Below are 26,458 nucleotides of genomic sequence, written 5' to 3'. Positions count from 1 at the left end.
TTCTCAGTGATGTTATGTATTTGCAGTAAATAAGAGTACACATTTTTCCTGTGCCAACACTGAGTACTATAAATATTTGCAATGAGAAAGATAAAATGTGTTATCTCAATATTATTTTAATTCATGTTTCTTTGATTAGTAGTAGAATTGAACATTTTATTCCTGTGTTTTTATTTATTTTTTTGGCCACACTTTGAGGCATGTGGTATCCCTGACCAGGGATCCAACCAGAGCCTCGTGTAGTGGAAGTGCAGAGTTTTAACCACTGGACCACCGTGGAAGTCTCTCTTGTATTTTTTTCCCCCTTTCTGTATTTTTAATACAGGTATGCGTACGAATGGTGGTTGTAACATTTCTCATCAGAGAAATAATTTGGGGTGGTGTCTGTAAGGAAATGGGTACTTTTTAAAATCAAATTAAACCTAAGTCTTCTCAGTTAGCAACAAAGAGAAAAACTCCCTGGAAAATTTCTCGTGAATTTTATAACCCCAAATGTGATTATAACACAAAATCCCCCTGTCCCCTGTGGCTCTCTAGCTAAATATGTTGCTACCACCTTCTTTAACATACAGGCCCTCTTGGTTATAGCATAGCTATAACCAGGCTGGAATATTTTTTAAAGTTTATACACTGGACCAACAAAAGTAACATGGTTAGGGGGAGGAATCCAAAGTTAAATAATCTGTTTTATGATATTTTAGTTTTCTATCTATTGCCATATAACAAAAAATTCCAAAATTCAGTGGCTTTAATCAACAAGTATTTATAGCCTCTTACAATTTCTATGTGGGTTAACTGGACCCAACAGTGCAATTTATATCATGTGGTAGGCCTGCAGTCCTCTGAAGGCTCAACCTGGCCAGAATATCCACAATGGCTCATTCTCATGGAGGACAGACGTTGTTTGATGGCTGGGAACTCAGCTGGGGCTACTGATTGAAGGCCTTTGATTATTCTCCACACAGTTTCTCCATGTGGCTTGGTTTCCAAGTGTGCCTCTGTATGGCAGAAGTCACCTTATGGAGTGAAAGTGAAAAGTGAAAGTGTTAGCCACTCAGTCGCATCCAATTCTTTGTGATACCATGGACTGTAGCCCGCCAGGTTCCTTTGTCCATGGAATTCTCCAGGCAAGAATACAGGAGTGGGTAGCCATTCCCTTCTCCAGGGGATCGAATATTAGCAAGCATTTCAAAGTTCAAACCCCAGAGAATGAGGGCTGGAAAAAGGAATTTCCTCTCTTGTCTGCTTGGAAACAATCTCCTGTTGGTCTCATTACCTATATGAACCACCACTTATATCTTGGTGGCTGAAATGGTAACCTACCACTTTCAGGGGACACACTGCTTCTCAGAGACCTCGCTTAGATAAGCAATTCAGAATTGAGGGAACAGTGCCAATAGTCACTCCAGGGATATGCACTTACATGGATTGCAAAGGGAGCGGGGAGTAGGGTGGTGGTACATTTCATTGCAGTCTCATGACAAGTACCATCTTGTAATTATCCCTCATTGTAAGAGAGATACATTTTGAGAGCTACATTAGCTCTCATTGTAAGAGAACACTGTAAACAGGCAATCTATTTATATACTACTTAAGAAAGAAATTGACATGGGAAAATAAAAGAGACAAATCAACCAATCTGGTGTATGTCTATGTCAACTACACTAAATACTTCATTAATATTTTATGCCTTAAAATGTACATCTCGGCTTGCTCTTTTCAAAGTCTCTATCCCTGTCTGACATACACAAGAAAAACAAGAATTTAAAAATGGTCCAAACGTAATTAACTTGATGTGGATCACTTTGAACTTCTAGATGTTGAATAATCACATAAACTTTTAAATGTTTGAATTTCCAACTATAAGGGTAGGAAAATGTCTTTTTCTCTTACATTGCAATTGTTCCCAGGCTCTAAAAGCCCAATAAATATGTCATTCGAAGTTTTCCTTAACGTTTGTAAGATTTAATGAATAGTAAAAGCAATGTGTGCATTTCTCGTGAGGAGGGTGCTGCAAGCCAAGGCCATGAATTTCCAGCCTGTGATATAAGTTACGCTGAATAACAATTTGAAGAGAACTCCAACAGCAATACAGATTTTGGTGCGTAGTAAGTTATGTAGATGGTACCTTTTCCCTAAATTATAATCTAATTATACTCTAGCAAAATGCCAAGAAGTTACAATTGGGTGGACTGGGCGTACTTTCTCGTAGAAACAGAAAAATTCCATCCTATTTTTATTATCAAAATTTTCTTTCCCTTGCATATAGGTGAAGGCTTATAGATCAAGTCTTTTTAATTTCACCTTGGAATTACATTCTCTTTGCTTTAATTCCTTTGAGTTATGCACAAGGCTTCTTGTTCTAAATCCACTGCTTTTTTTCTTCTCTGCTATGACTTCGACGTACGCTTGAAGGCAAGTAAAATTATGAAAGCCCTTAGCCCTTAATTCTGTGAAGGTGGTGATGTCAGAGATATATGATAGATGGTCATGAAAAATTAAGTCTGGCTTTATATAAGGTAATCTTTTTTTTTTTTCCATTCCTTCCTTTCCCTTTTATTTTAAAAGCAAATTTTTTCATCTTTATTCTCCAAATTTGGGTGTATTTGCCCCTCAGAATTTCAATACCTTTTTTCCTCTCTGCTAAACAAGACTTGTGATGTTCTGTTTTCTCTTTCATCTTAAAACATGCTTTTATCTTTCTTTATGTGATATATGTGGGCTTCCCTGGTGGCTCAGACAGTAAATAATCTGCCTGTAGTGCAGGAGATTACCCTGGGTTCAATCCCTGGGTCAAGGAGATCCCCCGAAGAAGGAAATGGCAACCCACTCCAGTATTTTGCCTGGGAAATCCCATGGACAGAGGAGCCTGGTGGGCTACAGTCCCTGGAGTCACAAAGAGTTGGACATGACTGAGCAACTAACACTGATGATGATGTGATATATAAATTCAAATAATCGTTTTAGTTTTCTGTTGAAACAACCACACTGTGTTTAGGGCATTTAGCATCATCTGCTTCTTCTCAGGGAGAAGGCAATGGCACCCCACTCCAGTACTCTTGCCTGGAAAATCCCATGGATGGAGGAGCCTGGTAGGCTGCAGTCCATGGAGTCGCTAAGAGTCAGACACGACTGAGTGACTTCACTTTCACATTCCACTTTCATACACTGGAGAAGTAAATGGCATCCCACTCCAGTGTTCTTGCCTGGAGAATCCCATGGACAGAGAAGCCTGGTAGGCTGCAGTCCATGGGGTAGCACAGAGTCGGACACGACTGAAGCGACTTAGTAGCAGCAGCAGCAGCTTCTTCTCAATGAAGGCATTTATTCTTACAAATACTCTACTAGCACTTATAGGCCAGATATATTAAGGTACTCAAGATTAGACTCTGCCCAAATCCGAGGGGGCAAACGCTATGAGAAGACTTTCAGGGTTTAATGCCGCCTTGTCTCCTTCCACAGGTGTTGACAGTGAAGTGGAGTTGTCTCCTTGTCCGCTGGCACACCCACTTCTCCTCCAGACTTATTCACTTAAGGATTTAAAACGCAAACCCGAGGTGTTAGAAGTTTTCAGGAATAGCAAGTTCTTGATACTGTCTCTTAACCTGGTCATGCACAAGTCATCATTTCAGATTATGAGAAAACTGTCTGCCTCATTTTTGGAACATTAAACCCACTTATAGAAAAAAGATCTTTGCAACCATGAGCTGTGGAACAGCTGAATTCACTTTAGTATTTTAAAAAGGTGTAAACCTTTAAAACTTTTCTAAAGACACTCCTGTGCTTCTGGTCTTTTCTCATGTTGCTCCCCTCCTTTCTAAATTTCCATGATAGTTGAAGTCAAGTTCATTTTTCAAGCCCATCTCAAATAACCCTTTCTGTAGGAAACTATTTCCTCTCTAAAACCAATATAATTTTTCTCCTGATTCCTCTGTAGTACTTCCTAACTTTGACATCACTTTTGTTTCACTTTTGACTGCTAGTGTTTTAAACATTACATATATATTTAAGGACTTAAGGCTTCTAATAGTAAGTACCGTAAGGGTGAAAAGCCACTTTCTTCCCTAATGTGTGTTTGTTTTTCACTAATGCGCCAGGAAGAACACTTCACTGTTGATGGGGAGCAGGGGGGAAGGACACAGATGATGATCCGAGTTGTTTCTAATCCTAATATACTTGATCTCTTAAACTAATCTGAGAATGAGGCGAAACTAACTTTCACATTGGAAAATCCCGAGAAGAAAACACTCTTCAGAGATCTACAGGCAGAATGAACCCGCCTCCACACTGTTTAGAGCAGCTGTCTCAGGAACCCTCCCTTCCTTAGAATGTGGGAGAGGTTCCGTGGGGCGGCAGCTGCAAGGAATCTTCCCCGTTCCTCGTGCAAATGATCTTCCCGCCCTACACTCCCTTCCGAGGGGAAGGTGGCAGCTGTCAGGGCATCCCAGTGGTAAGCTCTTCCCGAGTCTTTGCGGAGCGCGGCGGGCGGGCAGCAGCTGAAAGCTGTCAGAGGTGGGGACTCTGTGCTCCCCGTAGACAAGGACAGCAGCTTTGCTGGCTGCAGCGCTGCCACCTCTCTGGCTCGTAGCGGTCCCTCAGGTGTCCTTCTTCGAGTCCAAGAAGACACCTTGGCAACGAGGGTAGTGTTCCCTCCGCGCCCGGAGATCCTACGGTAACTTAACAACTGAAGGAGCCAGGAATCGCCGCCTGGGCACTCGCCAAAGCACCTTCCCAGATCGGGGAGTGGAAGGAGGGGAAGAGTGGGCTCCTGAAAAGAAAGGTCTTTTCTGGCCGGGCTAAGGAGACACCTGGAGCTACCTGCGTGGCGCGCCCGCCAGTCCGCACAGGCGGTCCTGGAGCCAGCCCGCGCCCGCTCCCGCCCCCCCCCCCCCCGCCCCGCCGGCCCCCGGGGGCCGCCCTCGTTTCCCCACCCCGCCGCGCGGTCGCCTCCGCCGTCGCGCCCGCCCCACCGCCCCGCGCGCTCGCGCACGCGCACGCCGCGCCCGGCCGCCCTCGGCGCTGTCATGGCGGCGGGGAGCAGCTTCAGCGGGCTCAGAGACGGCCGCGCTAGCGGTGGCGGGGCGAGCTGTGTCAGTAGCATCCTCACCGCCCGCGGCGGCCTCCGCAGCCGCGCCCGTAGCGCCGGCAGCGGCTGTTTTTGCAAAGGCTGAGCGCAGGGGTGGGGCGGGCCAGGAAGCCATGGAGTTCTGTGCAGCCTCGGACTCCCGGGGAGCGGACTAGGGAAACTTGGAGGCTGCGACCAGGTGCGCTGACCTCTCTCTCCTCCCTCCTGTCCTCGCCGTAGCCGCCGGGCCTCCCCCTCCCTCCTGGCCACTACACACCTTCCCGCCTCTCCCCGAAGAACCTCAGGTGCCCGCGAGGTGCTCCACTCCTCCCCCTGGGCCGAGCGTTGAGAGTCATCACCGCCCCCTTCCCCCGCCCTTTCCTGCCCTGGATCTCCGCCGCCACCTCCGTCTCGCGGCTGCCGGGCGGGGGGCGAGGACGAGCCCCGAGTGTCTGGGTGAGGGGGAACTTCCCACCTCGAGGGTAGCTTTGGGACCCCTGCTTTCCTCCAGCCCCCCCCTTTTCCCGGCGACAGTTCTTCCGTGCACCTGTGAGGAGAGGTTGCCCTGCGCCTGGAACCTGCGCGGGTGTGGGGGAGGAGGGAACCTGGTACGGGGCCTCCGGCTCCCGCCTGCGCTCGGAACCCCGCGCCTCGAGCCGCGGGGAAGCGGGTGGCTGGAAGCGGGGTGCTCGTAGGAACTGACTTGACGGACAGCAACTACTCCCCTCGCTCCCCGAAAACCCTACAACAAAACCGAGCCCCTTTAACATTGATCTGATCTTCCAATAGGGTTTGGCGTTATTGTCAGCCTCCGGGAGAGAGATTGGACAAACATTCTCCAGAATCAGCAGGGCGACGCCAAGGACTTTCCACACCAACTGCTCTTGGGGTTTCTCCACAGCTGGGAAGAGTGACCCTTTCCGTTTTGCGTGGCGTCCGTGTGCTTATTACTAGCGCGGCGACTGGGTCCCGGCGTGACTCTGAGTTGTCCTTTCCCTTGAACTCGCCATGGCCAGTGAAGACAATAATGTCCCATCCCCGCCACCAACAGGTGATGACGGAGGAGGTGGAGGGAAAGGAGAAGAAGCCCCTGCCGAAGGGGGTGCCTTGTCCCTGACACCAGGACTCCCCATCAGGGGTATCAGAATGAAATTTGCCGTGCTGACGGGCTTGGTTGAAGTTGGAGAAGTATCCAATAGGGATATTGTAGAAACTATCTTTAACCTGGTAAGTAGATCTCTATTTTACCAGCGTATCTTCTCAGTGGGTTGGAGAACAAGACCTGAAGCCACGTGCTTCACTCCGGCTGGTGATAGAAACAAAATTCTGCTGACCTAAGTTAATCACTTTGTGATATTTTTCAGCTTAAGGGGAATTATGTAAACTTACACCCTCCAGGTTTTGTGAAAGTGAGCAGATCCTTTGGTCCTAAGAAAATAATTGTTACCATGGAAGTATTATATGGAGGACTCCTATGGAGAAGTTTTATTCTATAATTTTTTTTTCTCCCATTGTGATATATATCTAAGTGTGCATTTCTCTTTGACATTTTAAATAAGTTCTTGTGCCCTTTTTTTGGAGTTGAGAAATAATGTAAAGGGTAGTTCTACCTACTCCTTTGTGAGTAAGTTATGTTTTGCCATAAATTTTGAACAGAAAATTCTTGTTCACAGAGCTGATGAAAGATTAATTTGCTGCAAAGTTAGCATTTATATTTAATTTCGATTAGTTTTATTTTTAGACGTAAGGAACAAAAGTCAAATTTTGGAATGAAATTTAGGGTTACATCTTTTGAAAATTGAATGGCAGTTTAAAAAGAGGATTGCAGCAGAAGTAGTATGGTTTTTATTTCTCTTGTGAATTCATGTTCTATCAGCAAAGCATATTTGGACATTGGAAGTTGCTGGTTATACTATGAGCTACGAATGTTATTTTTAAAAGGTGGATATGCCATACTTCCCTTTTCCTGTAGTCACAGAAATAGTTTTCATTTCTAATGGGGACTTTTTAGATTTCTTTATTTCAAGCTGTTGCCTGTCAATGTACAATAAATTTGGCTTTGATATTTCCCATTCTTCCACCTACTCACCTGTGTTACAAGATAATAGAAGGGAAGAAGTATGAATGTGCAGTAGTTGAATAACTGTTTAGCCCCTTTCCCCTTTGCTTCTGTTTTTTCAAGGTTAGGCTTGTTTTATTCAGGGCAGTTAATTATTTCCTTCACTAGACCTTTACTAATAGACTGGTTACCTGTGGTACAATTACTAGAATGAGAAAGTAGCTAGATGAAATTCACTTACCTATGGAATATGAAAATTTTGAACAATAGAGTATTTCTCTAGCAGTTTGTTGTATTGGGAGTTTATATGCAAAGACATACACACTTTAAAGTAGGTATATTGTGGAGATATTGAGATGTACACAAAATAGAACAGTGTAATAAGGTCTGGTGTCTGTTATCCAGTTTCAGTAGTTAAAAACATTTTGGGAATCTTGCGTGTATGTGGACTTTCACAGTTTGTGAATCTGAGGAAGATAAATGGCAAATTGATGTATTCCTTTATCTCAAGATAGACTTGAAAACTTTGCTTCTCGATTTTTCTTTTTCTAAACCTCATGTTTCTTGGATGTTAAAGAAAAATCTGTGGTAGTGATATAGTCCATCATTAATTGTGTGTGTAACACCACATTCCTCTGGCAGAGGAGGATTCCAACTCCTCTGTTTGAATGTCCTCTGTGGAGGTGGATGACCAAACATGAGTAACTTGCATTTTACCATTAAGGAAAATCCAAATTCTGTAGTGATAGTTTATTTGCTGCCTAGAGTTCTAGACCTGGGTATGGATTTTAAGGTGATTGGTTAAGTCTTTGATAGCTGTCTGTGGGGCAACAGGTGTCTGAGTAAAAGGAGAGGGGAAAATCTGGTCAATTACACCTCCTCTTCACCAGCATTCTCTTCTCGTGTACAGCAGAGAAAGCTGCTGAGAGGATTAGATTAGTTGTTTTCTTCTGTTCTTCCTTACAAGACTTCTCATGCTCCTACCCAGGTATCAGGGGTCTTGGCCAGTCTTTTAAAGTCTTGGAAACTGAAAATGTTAGGAATCTCGTAAGCTAGTCCGTTTCAGTGTTGTTAGGATTGCTGCACTTAATATTTTCTAATTGATAGTTATCAGCCTTTGTCTCAATTCTACTCGAAGAAGGAAATTGTATTAACTAATAATAGGTGTGATTAAAAAAAAAGTTAGTGCAGTTTAGCACCAGCTAGGCAATGGGCCAGGTGCTTTACAAGTGTTTTTAAATCCTTTGCTCATCAAGTCTTTAACACATGGAGCTTATTTTATAGATGAGGAAACTGAGAGCCTGGCAGGTCAAGCAGATTGGTGATTCTTAGAATGACGACCCTTCTAGGAATACACCTGTTTCTTGAGTTGATGTAGAGTTGTTTGCTTTCCTGAACAGATATTTATAGCATAGGCATAGCTTTCCCCAAGCTAAGGACAGAAAAATCATTGGTCGTGCTAAAGGTGAATAGTGAAACTTTGTTCACATTTCATTTCTTCTTCTTATTCAAATAGCTTTCAAAAAACTGCTTAGAAAAGACCTAAGAAGTAAAAAAGAAAATTTCAGGTTCAGTTTTTTCAATCAGAATGTAGATGTAGAAGGTTGATGATTAGCTTTTTTTTTTTTGTACACAGTATGTTGGATTAAAAATTTTTTAATTGTGAAAAATAGCATACAGACAAAAGAATGTCTAAAATGTATAAGTAATAAGATATTATAACAGTATCAGCCCCATTAAACTTCCATTTAACTTAAAGAATCAGCATGTTGCCAGTATCACTGAATCCTTATGCAAGAGTCTCCTTTATCATTCCTTCACTGGAGTTTTTGTTAGTAAGCTTATATAGCTTTTGTAACTTTTTCCTATTTTTCAGACATTTTATTAAAAATAGGTTATACTCTACCCATTCTTTCTAATTAATTACATGTTAGTTACTTTAATGGAGAAGGCAATGGCAACCCACTCCAGTACTCTTGCCTGGGAAATCCCACGGACGAAAGAGCCTGGTGGGCTGCAGTCCATGGGGTCTCGAAGAGTTGAACACAACTGAGCGACTTCACTTTCACTTTTCACTTTCATTCACCGGAGAAGGAAATGGCAACCCACTCCAGTGTTCTTGCCTGGAGAATCCCAGGGACGGGGGAGCCTGGTGGGCTGCCGTCTATGGGGTTGCCCAGAGTCGGACACGACTGAAGCGACTTAGCAGCAGCAGCAGCACACCTGTGTATTGAAGTGTTTCAGACTTGTGGTTTTACATTTTTCTTGTCACAATTTAAAAACATTTTATATTGTCTCCATATGTATGCTAAAGTAATTTGTCAAACTTTTGGACCCAGAATAATTAAAGTTTTGGCATTTTCCTGGAACTTGCAGCTGAATTTAAGGCTTCCACCAAGTGTTTATAGGTAGTCAATGCTATTTAATTCAAGAATGATGTTTTCCATGGGCTGCTGACAAGTACACATTTTCATGAATTTTTTTTTTCTTGACAATTAACTGTACCATTATATTTAGATGTTAAAGCTTCAGGATTTCCTAGGCAGTTCAGTGGTTAGGACTTGCACTTTCTTGCTATGACTTGGGTTCAATCACTGGTTAGGGAACTAAGGTCCTGGAAACTGTGTGGTGAGTGTGGCCAAAAAAAAAAAAGTAAAGCTTAGAAGGTGGAATATAGTTCTTTATTACTCATTATGTGGCATTTGATACAGGTTCTGCAAAATATTAATGCTGCAAACTCTTGATACATACAGTAGCTGGGCAGATCCTACAGAGGCTTCATTTGTATTGACTCTGTGCGAAGAGTATACTTGTGGGGCAGCTACTGTTCCATTTTAGCTGGTTGTTGTCCTGCAGTAACATGAGCCCAGTGATATATGAACCTTTTGATTTTTCAAGAACTGGAGATCTAGATTAAGAAACATTTAAAATATCAAATTAAAATATTAAAAAATACTTTGTGGGACACATGAAATGGCAGGCAGTTTCTTTTCAAGCTTTTATCTGAACCTTTATTAGAAAGGTTCTAATGCATTGTGTTTCTATTTTGATGTGCATATCTAGAATTATTTCCTTCTTAATACCTAAAACCTGACATAATTTAAGGGTTAAGAGTAATCTATTCTAATAGAAACATGGTTAATGGGCTTCTCCTCCATATTAGTTTGTACTTCATGTTGTAATAGAAGACTCAAAGTGGTTTAAGTACAATAAAAAGGATTTATAGGCTCATTTATCTGGAGTCTAAAAGTAGGGGAAGTTATATAGTAACAGTAATATTGAAGACCAGTTTCTTTCTTTTTTATTTTTTTAATTTTATTTTATTTTTAAACTTTACAATATTGTATTAGTTTTGCCAGATATCGAAATGAATCCGCCACAGGTATACCTGTGTTCCCCAACCTGAACCCTCCTCCCTCCCCACACCCTCCCCCTGGGTCATCCCAGTGCACCAGCCCCAAGCATCCAGCATCGTGCCTCGAACCTGGACTGGCGACTCGTTTCATACATGACATTATACATGTTTCACTGCTATTCTCCCAAATCTCCTCACCCTCTCCCTCTCCCACAGAGTCCATAAGACTGATCTATACATCAGTGTCTCTTTTGCTGTCTCATACACAGGGTTATTGTTACCATCTTTCTAAATTCCATATATATGCGTTAGTAAAGACCAGTTTCTTTCTGTTGCCCTTGCCCTTTCTGTGATGTCAGGTTTAATCTGTTGCTGTTCCCCTCATGCTGGTAGAATGGTTGCCGGTGGTCCTTGGGGCCGTATGTATTCTTGTTCAGGTCACTTGGGAGAGAGCACCTGTCCTAACATTCCAAACAAGAGTCCTGATTGGACTACTGAAGCAGTGCCAGTGGCCTTTGGAATGTGCTGATTGGCTTAAGCAAACCATGGCCAACTGCTTTACCTAAGGATCCAGTCAGTTTCCTCTAAAGTATTTGGGCTGTTTGGGGAGGGATGGATACACAAATAAAGATCTGGGTAAAACATTCAAAGTGTGAATGGATTCTGGATAGGCAACGCGTAATGTCCGTTTTGGAGAAGGAAATGGCAACCCACTCCAGTGTTCTTGCCTGGAGAATCCCGGGGACTGGGAATCCTGTTGGGCTGCCGTCTATGGGGTCGCACAGAATCGGACACGGCTGAAGCGACTTAGCAGCAGCAGCAATGTCTGTTACTCTCCTTTACAAATGCATAATAATAGAACAGGGTTTCCCTGGTGGCTCAGACCTAAAGAATCTGGTTATAATGCAGGAGACTCAGTTTTGCTCCCTGGGTTGGGAAGATCCCATGGAGAAGGGAATGGCTACCCACTGCAGTATTCTTGCCTGGAGAATTCCATGCACAGAGAAGCCAGGCGGGCTGAAGTCCATGGGGTATCAAAGAATGGTACATGACCGAGCAACTGAATAGTAATATTAATGATATTTGTGTAAAGAGAAAAAAAAAATGCTATCTTAACCCCCTGTCGTGCTCTTGAGCAAGTTGTTTTAACCTTTGTGCCTTGTTCCGCAGCTCTGCAATGGGGAAGCTATATTATAGCAAGAGTTAAATGAGTAAATACTCTCTCCGTTGTGCTCGACTGTTTGTGACCCCGTGAACTGTAGCCCCCCAGGCTCCTCTGCCCATGGGATTTTCCAGGCAAGGAGAGTGGAGTGGTTTCCCATTTCCTTCTCCAGGGGATCTTTCCGACCCAGGGATTGAACCTGAATCTCCTGCACTGCAGGTAGATTTCTTTTCTGACTGAGCTGCCAGGGAAACCCTTATAAAACACTTAAAATAGTGTGTGGCACAAGTACAGTGTTTGTAATTTTGGATAGTTAATCATCATATCCACCCTTACCTTACAGTTTTGTCATCGCTACTTGTAGAGGTGTGTGTGATTGCGTGCATGCTAAGTTGCTTCCGTTGTGTCTGACTCTTTGTGACCCTATGTACTGCAGCCCACCAGGCCCCTTTGTCCGTGGGATTCTTCAGGCAAGAATACTGGAGTGGGTTGCCATGACCTTCTCCAGGAGATCTTCCCAACCAGGGATTGGACCTGTGTCTTTTACATCTCCTGCATTGGCAGGCAGTTTCTTTAGAGGTGACTTGATTTTTTTTTTTTTTTAGAGGTGACTTGATTTTAAACATCTTTATTGAAGCATAATTTACATACCATACAATTCACTTGTTTAAAGTTATATAGTTCAGTGATTTTTAGTAGGTTTCCAGAGTCGTACAAGCATTACCACAATCTAATTTTAGAGTATTTACATCCTGTGTTCACGACATTTTATAGTTTTAGCTCTTATATTAGCCCTATGATCTATTTTGAGTTAATTTTTGTATGATGTGAAAGAAACGTAAGATAAGGGTCTAAATTCATTTTTTTGTCTCACTGCTATTTGGTGAAAAGGCTGTTCTTGTTTTTTTTTTTTTTTTTAATAATTTATATTAATCTTATATCCTACACAGATACAGTTAAAATTTTCTATCTCATGCATTTAAAAAAAAAATTTTTTTTTCATGCATTCTTATTAGATGTCTATAGGACATTTAGAAAAACTGGCTGAAAGATAAACATTACTAATTTTCAAAAAGTAGAATTCTTTTATTTTGTGTGTGATTCAGTTATACATATGCACATATATTTTTGAAATTATTTCCATTGTAGGTTTTTACACAATACTGACTAGTTCCCTGTGCTGTATGGTAAACCTTTGTTGCTTGTTGCATATCTATTTTTTAAAGTTAGAAATCTTGCATTCTATTCATACTAAGTCGAACAAGTGGAATCAAAATGTTGATCCTTTCCCATTAAATTGCCTTGGCATCTTTGTCAAAAATCAGTTGATCATAACTGTAAAGATTTATCTGAACTCTTAATTTTTTTCCATTTTCTAAAGGTCAGTTTTTACATTAGTACCAAACCATCTTGATTACTATAGCTCGTAGTAAGTTTTCAAAAATAGGGCTGTATGTCCTTTTTGTTTTTCTTTTCTGAGATTGTTGGCTATTCTGGGCCCTTTGTATTTCCATATAAGTTGTAGGATGAACTCAATCAATTTCTGTTAAAAAAAGGAATGTATTTTGATTTATTTAGGTCTTCATTTCTTTCATCAATGTTTTGTATATGAGGAGGTGAATTATTTTTGAATATATATATATATTTTGGTGCTGCTATTAAAATGCTCCTTTAGGTATCTTTGTGCATTGAAATTTCCAGCAGAGGAATAAATAGTTGAAAGTATATGAACATTTATGTAGCTCACGAGTAGATATTTTTAGCTTGTCTATTAATGTTAAAAATTAAGAGAGAGATGGGTGCATTTGTGCATTTTAATTGGAGAAGGCAATGGCACCCCACTCCAGTACTATTGCCTGGAAAATCCCATGGACGGAGGAGCCTGGTAGGCTGCCGTCCATGGGGTCACTAGGAGTCTGGCACGACTGAACGACTTCAGTTTCACTTTTCACTTTCATGCATTGGAGAAGGAAATGGCAACCCACTCCAGTGTTCTTGCCTGGAGAATCCCAGGGATGGGGGAGCCTGGTGGGCTGCCGTCTATGGGGTCACACAGAGTCAGACACGACTGAAGTGACTTAGCAGCAGCAGCGCATTTTAATAACATGGATTTTTAGAAATGATAAAATTTATAACTTAGGCCCCTGCAGATATACAGTCTTGTTTCTGTTTTGAATAGGTCCAGTTTGAACTGGGAAATCATTTGGGAACTGAAAAAGTCAGTGTTTTTTTGTTGTTTCATAGAAAGGGAAACTGAGTAAGCTTTTTGTTTCACACACTGATTTAGCTGAACTAATCAAATACATTTAATTTTTATATTATATTACCTCTTTTTATATATAGCTTCATTAAAATATTTATAATGGTTTTTTATGTTTGAAGAATGTCCAGAATACATTTTGTTTTATAGGACTTATTTTAGATATAGAATAAATTATCTTTGTACCTCCAGAACTTCTCACAGTGTTTCTTGGTACTTTGAAAGTGTGTGTTAAATGAAAGTGTCTTAATCTCATTATTAAATAAGTTGCAATCATTAGGAAGTCTAGTCTTTATTATTCTTTTCTGCAACAGGTAAAACCTTAATGCATATTTCTTTTGTTGTTGTTGTTCAGTCGCTCAGTCATGTCCGACTCTTTGTGACCCCACAGATTGCAGCACGCCAGGCTTCCCTGTCCCTCACAATTTCCCTGAGTTTGATCAAACTCATGTCCATTGAATCGGTGATGCCATCCAACCATCTTATCCTCTGTCATCCCCTTCTTCTCCTGCCCTCTTTCCCAGCATCAGGGTCTTTTCCAGTAAGTCAGCCCTTCGCATCAGGTGGCCGTAGTATTGAAGCTTCAGCTTCAGCATCAGTCCTGCCAGTGAATATTCAGGACTGATTTCCTTTAGGATTGATTTCTTTTATTATTTTCTGACTATTTCTTATGATGATACTTGTCAAGAAGCTTGCATTTTTCATTATATAATTTTGAGTTACCTCAGTATCTGTTTTACCCCTAAGAAGAAGAATTTCATTATTTTCAAAATAGTCTATTATAACTTGCTCTTAAAGTAGTTTTTTCCTTTTACTCGAGTATTATTTCATTAGATTTCACCTAACAGAATGTGTAGTCAGACACCTACCTCTGAGTAAATTTCCAGTGAGTCTTTGGCTTAAAAGCTATTGGGAAAAGATATGAAATAAAAAACAAAAGGAAATGGTACAAAGAAAAACACTGCTGAGAGTACACAAATTCTTTTTAATTGACTAATTTCATAAAATGCTTTGAGTTTTAGATTTTAAAACTTTTTTTTGATGTGTATAAATCTGTTTTGATTCTTCAAAAGATCTAATTGGATTTGTCCCAGAATAATATGTGATTGAGATGTGCTTTGTGAAGTACAGAATTTCTTGTTGTTGGAGGTTTTAGAAGATTGCATATTGGGGATATTACAGAGTAGATTCTTACTTTGGTTAAGAGATTAGACACCACGTTATGTGACTATTTCGTGTTCTTGCTCTGAGTTTTGTTGTCTCTGTTAACACCTGGGTTTTTGCATTTACTTCTTAGATTTCTCTTGCCCAGACTAAGTAATTTGTGTTCTATAAAAATTAGTTTTAGAGGAAAGGGGCTGCATTTTCCCTATAGATTCTTACAGAAAGATGAAGAACTGAGGTCTCAATTAACTGCGTTTTGTTAGAGATAAATCTATTGCTTGAGAACTGAGAAAGATTTTCTCCCTGCCTAATAAGATCTTTGTTCATGAATAATGACTTTAGTGTAGTACTTTTATTTATAAACTACACTAAATCTTTTAAAGCTATGGCTTCTGATGAAGTATTTAGCTTTGTTGTTTCTAATGAAAATATTTTTCTCATAAAGTAATATAAATATATTATCTCAAGTTCTATATATAGTACCTAATTGAATCCAGTCTTTATCATATTTGGGCTTTAATATCTTGAATAAAAATAATAATTATATCTTAGAGCTTATAAATACACACATACATACGTAAAACTTTTTACACAGCACATTTTTTTTGAAAGTGTGGATTTGATGTTAGTACATGAAACTTAAGTCAGTCCTGATAGTAATATGATAATTAATTTCAAATGGGATATCATATCTTTTCTAGAAACAGAGTAGGCACCAGTGAGGCTCTCTGGTATCTAAAATGGAGAAAATATTAACTATTAAAAAAAATTATATAAAGATATTAGAAAGTTATTATTAACATTATCATCAACCTGTTTTCTTAGATAATAAAATTGTGAAATTAATAGATATCGTTTTTTATCATTACTGAAACTCATCAGGGGGGAATGTCTTTGGGAATCTTCATCTGTACTTACAGATGTTCAGATACTTAATATTGTGGGAAAAGTGTTGGTACAGCATGGGTTTGAACTGTGTGGATCCACTTACATGTGGGCTTTTTTCAATAGTAAGTACTATAGTACTTCATGATCCACGCTGGTTGATCCAAGGATGTAGAGGAACCTCATATAGGAAGGGCTGACTTCACGTTATATGTGAATTTTGAGCTGCATGGAGGGTTGGCCCCCCCAGTCCTCGCATTGTTCAAGGGTCAACTGTAGTTCTTGTAATCATTAAACCAAGCACTATTTGCATTAGAGGAAAGTAGTTCTGTAAATTTTCATGTTTTCTTAAGATTTTTATTGTATTGGAAAGGATTTCTCTTTCTTTTGGAAGAAATTACGTATGAACCAACATCACATCCACACTATAGCTGCATGTTCTACTGTTTAATGATCCTGTAGGAGGTGATTCAAGGCGAAGATATAAGTTATAGCAGATTGGACTGTGCTGTTGTAATACTCACTTTATAAATGATGAAACAGAGGATAAGTAGCTTGCTTACATCACTGGGCAAGTAATATTGCTGAGATTCAAACTCAGGGAATCTACAACCTGAGCTCTAAACAGTAACTGTGTATAGTGTATAGCTGCAAAGAACCTTAAATGTGAAATAGTGACTTTCATCTGTCAATAGGCATCTTTCAATCAAGTAATTGAATAGTATCTGTTTAATCAGATTGTTTAAAACATGCCTAACATAGTCAAGATTTAGCTTGTGGCATTTAGGGTTTGTTTGTTTTTCCCCTTTAAATCTAAAATGTGTATTAGGAAAGGGGAGTTTTTAAGGAATGTGATATTAAAATTGAATGGAATTAATGACAGAGTTTGCTTCCCTGGTGGCTCAGATGGAAAGAATCTTCTCACAGTGTGGGAGACCTGGGTTTGATCCCTGGTTCGGGAACATCCCCTGGAGAAGGAAATGGCAACCCACTCTAGTACACTTGCCTAGAAAAATCCCATGAACGGAGGAGCCTGGTGGGCTACAGTCCATGGGGGTCGCAAAGAATCAGACACGACTGAGTGACTTCATAGTTAGGCGCCTTCACGGTGGCTTAGCAGTAAAGAATCCCCCTGCAATACAGGAGATGTAGGAGATGCGGGTTTGATCCCAGGGTCAGAAAGATCTCCTGGAGAAGGAAACGGCAACCCAGTGCAGTATTCTTGCCTGGGAAATCCCACGGATAGAGGAGACTAGTGGGCTACAGTCCACGGTGTCACAAAAGAGCAGGACACGACTTAGTGAGTAAACAACAACGATGCAAAATACTGGAGTCTTACTCTCACAGTCCATATGTAGCTAGGTAAGCCTGCAAATTGAAATGACCTTGAATACTGATCTATAAAAAAGTGACGTTTTTTAATCATCTTTTTTGTCTTATATACTGACCACATTGAGCACGTAATAAGTTCAGTTCAGTTCAGTTCAGTTGCTCAGTCATGTCTGACGCTTTGTGACCCCATGGACTGCAGCACGCCAGGCTTCCCTGTCCATCACCAACTCCTGGAGTTTACTCAGACTCATGTCCTTCGAGTCGGTGATGCCATCCAACCATCTCATCCTCTGTCATCCCCTTCTCCTCCTGCCTTCTATCTTTCCCAGCATCAGGGTCTTTTCCAGTGAGTCAATTCTTTGCACCAGGTGGCCAAAGTATTGGAGTTTCAGCTTCAGCATCAGTCCTTCCAATGAATATTCAGGACTGATTTCCTTTAGAATGGACTGGTTGGATCTCCTTGCTGTGCAAGGGACTCTCAAGAGTCTTCTCCAACACCACAGTTCAAAAGCATCAATTCTTCGGCGCTCAGCTTTCTTTATAGTCTAACTCTCAGATCTATACATGACTACTGGAAAAACCATAGCTTTGACTAGACAGACCTTTGTTGGCAAAGTTATGTGTCTGTTTTTTAAGATGCTGTCTAGGTTGGTCATAGCTTTTCTTCCATGGAGCAAGCATCTTTTAATTTCATGGCTGCAGTCATGATCTGCAGTGATTTTGAAGCCCCCCAAAATAAAGTCTGTCACTGTTTCCATTGCTTCCCCATCTGTTTGCCATGAAGTGATGGGACTGGATGCCATGATCTTAGTTTTCTGAATGTTGAGTTTTTTTTTTTTTAATCTAACACCTGGGATTTTAAGTTTTATTCAATTTTAATTAAACAGCCAAATATGCTGGAGGGTATTGTACTGAACACAGGGGTTAGTGGTGGACTCTAGAGGAGAAATCACTCCAGGGTGAGACTGGTTGGCCTTGCCCACAGTTGGCTCTAACAGCTGTCTTCTCCCCCCACAATGCACACGCGCACACACACACACCCTGACAGACATACACACACTCACAGTGAGCCTTTTCCGGGGGGAGGAACTCTCCTTGGATCTACTCCCACCCAGCCTGCTCTTGAAGGGGTGGGGGAAGCAGAGGGCATCACCACAGACTCAGTGGAGAGGGTAACTGCTGCTGCTAAGTCACTTCAGTTATGTCCAACTCTGTGTGACCCCATAGACGGCAGCCCACCAGGCTCCCCCGTCCCTGGCATTCTCCAGGCAAGAACACTGGAGTGGGTTGCCATTTCCTTCTCCAATGCAGGAAAGTGAAAAGTGAAAGTGAAGTCGCTCAGTCGTGTCTGACCCTAGCGACCCCATGGACGGCAGCCTACCAGGCTCCTCCATCCATGGGATTTTCCAGGCAAGAGTACTGGAGTGGGGTGCCATTGCCTTCTCCATGAATGTTGAATTTTAAGCCAACTTTTTTACTTTCCTCTTTGACCTTCATCAAGAGGCTTTTTAGTCCTTCTTCACTTTCTGCCATAAGGATGGTGTCATCTGTGTATCTGAGGTTATTAATAGTTTTGCGAGCAATCCTGATTCCAGCTTGTGCTTCATCCAGCCTGGCATTTTGCATGATGTACTCTGCATATAAGTTAAATAAGCAGGGTGACAATATACAGACTTGACGTACTCCTTTTCCTATTTGGAACCAGTCTGTTGTTCCATATCCAGTTCTGACTGTTGCTTCCTGACCTGCATACAGATTTCTCAGGAGGCAGGTCAGGTGGTCTGGTATTCCCATCTTTTATAAGAATTTCCCCCAGTTTATTGTGATCCACACAGTCAAAGGCTTTGGCATAGTCAATAAAGCAGAAGTAGATGTTTTTCTGGAACTCTCTTGCTTTTTCCATGATCCAACGGATGTTGGCAATTTGATCTCTGGTTCCTCTGTCTTTTCTAAATCCACTTGAACATCTGGAACATCTCAGTTCACGTACTGTTGAAGCCTGGCTTGGAGAATTTTGAGCATTACTTTGCTAGCGTGTGAGATGAGTGCAATTGTGCAGTGTTTGAGCATTCTTTGGTATTGCCTTTCTTTGGGATTGGAATGAAAACTGACCTTTTCCAGCCCTGTAGCCATTGCTGAGTTTTCCAAATTAGCTGGCATATTGAGTGCAGCACTTTCACAGCATCATTTTGAGGATTTGAAATAGCTCAACTGGAATTCCATCACCTCCACTAGCTTTGTTCGTAGTGATGCTTCCTAAGGCCCACTTGACTTTGTATTCCAGGATGTCTGGCTCTAGGTGAGTGATCACACCATCGTGGTTATCTGGGTCAGCAGATCCTTTTTCTATAGTTGTTCTGTGTGTTCTTGCCACCTCTTCTTAATATCTCTGCTTCTTTTAGGTCCATACCATTTCTGTCCTTTATTGTGCCCATCTGTGCAAGGATGATGCTTGTTAGTCAGTTATGTGTGTGTGCGCTCCATGTGCTCTGTTGTGTCTGACTCTTTGTGACTCCATGGACTGAAGCCTGTCAGGCTCCTCTCTCCATGGAATTTTTCAGGCAAATACTGGAGTAGGTTGCCATTTCCTACTCCAGGGGATCTTCCCAACTGAGCGATTGAATCCCACTTCTGGAGTCTCCTGTGTTGGCCAGGGTTTTTTTTTTTTTTTTTTTTTTACCACTGTGCCACCTGGAAAGCCCTATTAATTGGTTACAGGAGAGAATACCAATTATTGTCTTTCCTATTGTGAAGATGTATTAATGGTCCTGTACCCAGTGACGGGGGAGCCTGGTGGCCTGCCGTCTATGGGGTCGCACAGAGTCGGACATGACTGAAGCGACTTAGCAGCAGCAGCAGCAGTATTCAAATAATCTTTACTGGAAGTTGATTTGCTTCCCTGGTATATTTACTGAATAAAGTTACCAAATTTATAGGGCAGGTTATTTATTTATTTTTTTTACAGATTAGAGTGTGAATTTAACTGGAGTTTAGATTTAAATTTTCAAGTAAGATATCAAAGAATCAGCTTGAATAAGATTTTAATGTGAAACATTTTTACATATTGCTATTTTGACTAGACTTATTGCTATTTTGACTAAACTTATGATTTCATAATATGACACTGCTCTTGTGAAACAAGTAAATATCTATTTCCAGTGGGACTGATCCATTCATTCATTGAGTGAATATTTATAGGGCAGAAATGGTGTGCCAGGTGTGGTATTGGGAACAGAAAATGAACAAGACAAATATAGACCTCGTCTTTGTGGAGCTTGAAGTCTAAGTTCTTTATCCTCTACGTACCCCATTTCTTCAACTGTTCTTATATCCTTCACTTCGTTTCGATTTATTTTCTGATATTTCACAAGTACAGTCTGCTCTTATTCCTGTGTGTTGATTCTCTGAGCACGTTAATTATCTTTGTGATTTTTATATATTAACCATATTGATCACATTAATAAGAGAGGATGATGATGTCTGTCCTATATTTTTCACAGGGAATTCTTTTATCTTACCTATCTAAGCCACCTAGAAGGATAATCTAATGCCAGGAGGCAAGTGAAATACAATGTGATATTTGCTTCTTTTACTATATTATCACCTTATCTGGAATGAAGTGTCATGTGGATGAATTATTAATATACTTTTACCAATACATTTCTGTTTTGATATTTTCCACTAGGACTAAATTTGAAATGTTTTTTCAAATTTTTTCTGTTTGAACAGAGTATATTGACTGTTATTGGAACTTTAATAACCTTGCATCATTAATATGAATGCTTGTCCTTGGGATACTGGGTATCTATAATCCTTTCCCTCTTCTGCATCTCTGGCACTACCCTAGTCCAGGTGCTCATCATTTTTTGCCCGCATAGTTAAAAAATTGTCTGTTCTGTTTCTCTATTGTTTTCTCCTTTCAAAAACTCTCCACAACTGCTGGTGTGTTCATCTAGAGGGGAAATCTGACCTTTGGTTTTCCTTCCGAAATCATTCTGTAGTTTTTTCATTCTCTTTTGGACACAGGTGGTTTGAACCTGAATCCTGTTTACTCTATTATTCTGTGTGACTATTAATTTAAGTTGGGTGTTCATACTAAAGTCGTAGAAAATGGCCCGTTAATTAAATTTCTCAAGAATTGTGTTTATTGAAAAACTAGCTCATGATAATCAGAAACATTGGAAAGAATGATAAGCTTTGAGAAAATGAAGCATCTTAAAACTTTATCCTTCATTTAACAGTGCATACTTCATTTGATTTTGATCATTAGTTTCCCTGTGTGTCAAATGGTATATAGTAACTTGTATTTGTTTAAGATATCCACCAATCAGTTTTCTTTCTATTCTTTCTCATAACCAGGAGAAAAATGAAATGACCGGTTCTTTAATATTTAGGGAATAATACATCTAATTTGTGATTAATAAATATTCTTAATTTGTATTGTGTTTTGTTCATGACTTTTTTAATTAGTACCTTAGTCTGAGGGCAGTAGTATGAAAGAAAAGAAAAATTAAATAGTAATTTTTTTACTTGTTATTATCTTGAAAAGATTTTGAAAAAGTTTAGCATTAAATCAGATAGTTAAAATGAAAAACTTTGGCATATGTTTGGGAGTTTCATTTATTCTAAATTCTCATTACTATGGAATGTAATGTTGACTTACAAAATTTTTGAATACTTAGAGGATGTCCTAATTAATAATTTTTATTAATACTTGAGTTTGAAAAGTCTCCTACTTTGAAATGACAATTTTAATAGTTGTTTTTTTTTTTTTTTTATCTGTTGATCCTTATTGTCTCTGATACTTATCTTCTGAATCACTTGGATACTTTTGCATTTTCCTTCTTCTCTACCTTGCTTACACCAGACTTAGATTTCTTCTTTTTTTTTTTAAACCACTGAGACTGCTTAAGAGACTTCCCATTTCATAAAAAACAGTGTTTTCTTATTCCCTTCTGGACTTAGGTAGAGTTTTCTGGAGCTCTGCTCTGGCTGCTATATGTGATGCTAAAATGGGAAAGACAAAATGACTATTTCCATTATCTACATCTATGAGATAATAGTTAGTATTTATTGAGTGGGTTTGGGATCTACTCGGAGAAGGCGATGGCACCCCACTCCAGTATTCTTGCCTGGAAAATTCCACGGACGGAGGAGCCTGGTAGGCTGCAGTCCATGGAGTCGCGAAGAGTTGGACAGGACTGAGCAACTTCAGTTTCACTTTTCACTTTCATGCATTGGAGAAGGAAATGGCAACCCTCTCCAGTGTTCTTGCCTGGAGAATCCCAGGGACAGGGGAGCCTGATGGGCTGCCGTCTATGGGGTCGCACAGAGTCGGACACGACTGAAGTGGCTTAGAAGTTAGCAGAGATCTCCTAGTAGATTCTACTGTTCTAGTAGAGTAGTTTAGTCCATTCTGTTTAGTCCTGTTTAGTCCATTCTGGTCCCTTTCCTCTTGTTTTTCTCTCTGCCTAGAATGATCTCCTTTCAGTTATCTAATTATATGTATCAACAAACAATATAATATAAATATAAATTATAATTTTTGTATATTGAACTTGTGTTTTTTTATATTCATTTTTGATAGTTTCTTTTCCTTAGTCATATGTCTTATATCTTTTATTTTCTTAAACATTAATATTTTAATATTGTATATCTAATCATTTTTATTTTTTTCAGTGTTTCTTGGGAGTTTGTCTTCTTCATTAATTAAAATAACAATGAGTTTGTTTTATGGACTTTTATTTGTGTGCATAGTTTGAGGTATGGTTTGCAGTGTGCTCCTACTGGTAGCATTGGTGTTTGCTTCTGTCATGCTCCAGTGTCTTCAACTCAGAATATCTTGAAACTAAATTTTTAGTGTGAGTTTTGTTAGATCTCACAGCTAGTATGAGTTTGGAGTGAGAGGAGGGAGCCTTCTTTTTTTTTTCTTCTACCCAGGTTGAGACAGGCAGAGTCCACTGTTCCTGTGATGAGTTGACAGTGTTGCTTTTCAGATTCCCCATCTTGTTTAGGCCCCACGCTCTTTGTCCTTTTCCCTCTTAGCAGTCCCTGTAGACCCAGTTTCTCCACCGCTAGAAGGTTGGTGGGTGCTCCCAGGCTAGATACTGGCCTCAGTGCTCACTGAGACTTAGTTGTTTTTTCCCTCCAGATATTTTCCTTGGTTCCTTTCTAGCTCAACCATTCATGAAAAAAAAATTTTATTTTTTTTGTTTAACATTTCAGCATTTTAAGGAATTCTGAACGAGTGTGTTTCTGGACATCTAAGACATCTGGATTGCCAGAAATGGATCTTATTTCTTCCTCCAGTTATCTATATGAGCCTCTCCTTCATTCCCTTAAGGTCTCTGTTTAGACGTTACTTTATTAGAGATCCTTTACCTATTGCCGGGCTTCCCTGGTGGTTCAGATGGTAAAGCTGCTGCTGCTGCTGCTAAGTCGCTTCAGTCGTGTCCGACTCTGTGCGACCCCATAGACGGCAGCCCACCAGGCTCCCCCGTCCCTGGGATTCTCCAGGCAAGAACACTGGAGTGGCTTGCCATTTCCTTCTCCAATGTGCATGAAAGTGAAAAGTGAAAGTGAAGTTGCTCAGTCGTGTCCGACCCTCAGCGACCCCATGGACTGCAGCCTACCAGGCTCCTTCATCCATGGGATTTTCCAGGCAAGAGTACTGGAGTGGGGTGCCATTGCCTTCTCCGAGATGGTAAAGCGTCTGCCTGCAATGCGGGAGACCTGGGTTCGATCCCTGGGTCGGGAAGATCCCCTGGAGAAGGCAATGGCAGTCCACTCCAGCACTCTTGCCTGGAAAATCCCATGGATGGAGGAGCCTGATAGGCTACAAGGCTACAGTCCATGGGGTCGCAGAGTCGGACACGACTGAGTGACTTCACTTTCACTTTCACTTTACCTTTTGCCAGTTGAGTACCGTCATCGTCACTCTACCTGCTGTATCCTGCTTTATCTTTATAGCATTTATCTCCATTAGATATTTGTTTATTTTGTGTTTGCTTATATTAGAAAATAAGCTCCGTTTGTAAGTTTACCATGTTATCGTCATTGCTTAAAATAACGCCTGATACATATTTGGTGCTTAGTATTAATAAACAGGGGCTTTGCTGGTGGGCTCAGGTGGTAAAGAATCTGCTTGCAATGCAGGAGACCGGGGTTTGATCTCTGTGTCAGGAAGGTCCTTTGGAGATAGAAATGGCAACCCGCTCCAGTATTCTTGCCTAGAGAATTCCATGGAATAAGTGTGCTTAATGCTGTAAATGGATTCTCTCTTTTAATCCTCATTTTAACCCTGTGAGGTAGGTGATATTACCATCTCCATTTTAAAGATGTGAGGCGTCTTAGCTTTGCAGAGTTAAGTAAGTTGTCCAGGGTCGCACAGTAAGTGGCAGAGGAAGCTGAAGTTGAACCCCAGGCAGTTTGGCTTCAGATTAACCTGTTCTAACCGCTGTACTTTGGTGGTGGTAGTGATGTTGCTTCTTTAGATGGTTTGTATGACACTGGTATAATTCTAGAGTTCAGCTCTGCTTTGTGTCCCATTGTTTCTTTGGGAAAATACATTCTCTATTTCAAATAATTGATTTTTAGATACAAGTTTGGACCTTAATAGGTAACTTGAAAAGCTTGTGCAGTGCAGTGGTCTCCCCTTACTTTGAGGATTACTTTCTAAGACCCCAATGGATACCTGAAGCCGTAGATAGTACCAAATCCTGTATACACTTTTTTTTCTTCTACACATGCATACCTATGCTTTAGTTTATAAATGAGACGCAGTAGGAGATCATCAGCAGTGGCATAATAAGGTAGAGCAGTTGCAGCAGTGCACTGTGATCAGTGTTACGTGAATGTGTTCTCTCTCGCCCGCTCAGAATATCCTGTCACGGGCAGATCTCCTTCTGCTGCACTTCATAGGTACTGCATTGTTTAGAAATTGAAGGTTTGTGGCAACCTTTCATTGAGCAAGTCTGTCAGTGCCATTTTTCAAATAGCATTTGCTCTGTTCATGTCTTTGTGTCATATTTTGGTAACTTTCACAGTATTGCAAACTTTTTCATCATTTTTATGGTGATCTGTGACTAATAATCATCTATGTTACCACTGAAGTTGTTTTGGCATGGTTTAGCAACCAAGTATTTTTAAATTAAGGTGTGTACATTTCTTTTTTTTAGACATAATGCTGTTGCGCACTTAAACTATGGTGTATTGTAAACATAACTTTTAATGGACGGAGGAGCCTGATGGGCTACAGTTGCAGAGTCGGATATGACTGAGGGGGTTGCAGAGAATCAGACATGACTGAGCGACTGAACAGCAACAACAGAAACAGAACTTCTATATCCACAGAAAACAAAAATTTCTTGTGACTCACTTTATTGAAATTTTCACTCTATTGTGATGGTCTGGAACTGAGTCTACACTATCTCCCAGTTTTGCTTGTATGAGTTTGAAGCCTTTTCCATCTTCAGTTCAGTTCAGTCGCTCAGTTGTGTCTGACTCTTTGTGCCCTCATGAATCACAGCACGCCAGGCCTCCCTGACAATCACCAACTCCCGGAGTTCACTCAAACTCATGTCCATCGAGTCGGTGATGCCATCCAGCCATCTCATCCTCTGTCGTCCCCTTCTCCTTCTGCCCCCAATCTCTCCCAGCATCAGTCTTTTCCAGTGAGAGGTGGCCAAAGTATTGGAGTTTCAGCTTCAGCATCAGTCCTTCCAATGAACATCCAGGACTGATCTCCTTTAGAATGGACTGGTTGGATCTTCTTGCAGTCCAAGGGACTCTCAAGAGTCTTCTCCAACACCACAGTTCAAAAGCATCAATTCTTCCGCTCTCAGCTTTCTTCACAGTCCAACTCTCACATCCATACATGACCACTGGAAAAACCATAGCCTTGACTAGACGGACCTTTGTTGGCAAAGTAATGTCTCTGCTTTTGAATATGCTGTCTAGGTTGGTCATAACTTTCCTTCAAAGGAGTAAGCGTCTTTTAATTTCATGGCTGCAGTCACCATCTGCAGTGATTTTGGAGCCCCACAAAATAAAGTGTGACACTGTTTCCACTGTTTCCCCATCTATTTCCCATGAAGTGATGGGACCAGATGCCATGATCTTCGTTTTCTGAATGTTGAGCTTTAAGCCAACTTTTTCACTCTCCTCTTTCACTTTCA

General features: G+C 40.7%; 2 protein-coding genes across 6 annotated transcripts in view; one reads left to right on the top strand and one right to left on the bottom strand.

The window, feature by feature from the left end:
* Positions 1-742: 742 nt before the first annotated feature.
* LOC113907755 lies at positions 743-5,835 on the bottom strand. The gene is made up of 2 exons (XM_027567358.1): positions 5,343-5,835; positions 743-1,016 (listed from the first exon to the last, which is right to left on the bottom strand). The coding sequence occupies exons 1-2, from the start codon at positions 5,833-5,835 to the stop codon at positions 820-822; spliced, it is 690 nt and encodes a 229-aa protein (XP_027423159.1). The 3' UTR covers positions 743-819.
* The window catches only part of LRBA (LPS responsive beige-like anchor protein), a 756,962-nt gene continuing 734,850 nt past the window's right edge, over positions 4,347-26,458 (top strand). For 3 of the 5 annotated variants that reach the window (XM_027513426.1, XM_027513425.1, XM_027513421.1), the window contains exons 1-2: positions 4,991-5,264; positions 5,855-6,292. In XM_027513426.1, coding sequence (XP_027369227.1) covers positions 6,074-6,292 — 219 coding nt within the window. In that variant the 5' untranslated portion in view covers positions 4,991-5,264; positions 5,855-6,073. Of the gene's footprint in view, positions 4,451-4,990; positions 5,265-5,435; positions 5,522-5,854; positions 6,293-26,458 lie in introns of those variants that run through there. The other 2 variants (XM_027513423.1, XM_027513422.1) reach the window with 2 other exon arrangements.

This window comes from Bos indicus x Bos taurus, chromosome 17 (assembly GCF_003369695.1).
Source record: "Bos indicus x Bos taurus breed Angus x Brahman F1 hybrid chromosome 17, Bos_hybrid_MaternalHap_v2.0, whole genome shotgun sequence".
NCBI classification, from domain to species: Eukaryota; Metazoa; Chordata; class Mammalia; order Artiodactyla; family Bovidae; genus Bos; species Bos indicus x Bos taurus.
The sequence above is the reverse complement of the archived record's forward strand: the minus strand, read 5'-3'. Positions and strand labels throughout refer to the sequence as shown.

Excerpts from the sequence above, each read along its gene's own strand:
- LOC113907755 (XM_027567358.1), bottom strand. The coding sequence starts at position 5,835 with ATGTTAAAGGGGCTCGGTTTTGTTGTAGGGTTTTCGGGGAGCGAGGGG. Across the intron at positions 1,017-5,342 it reads CTTCGGGGAGAGGCGGGAAG|GTGACTTCTGCCATACAGAG; the intron begins GTGTGTAGTGGC and ends TCACTCCATAAG.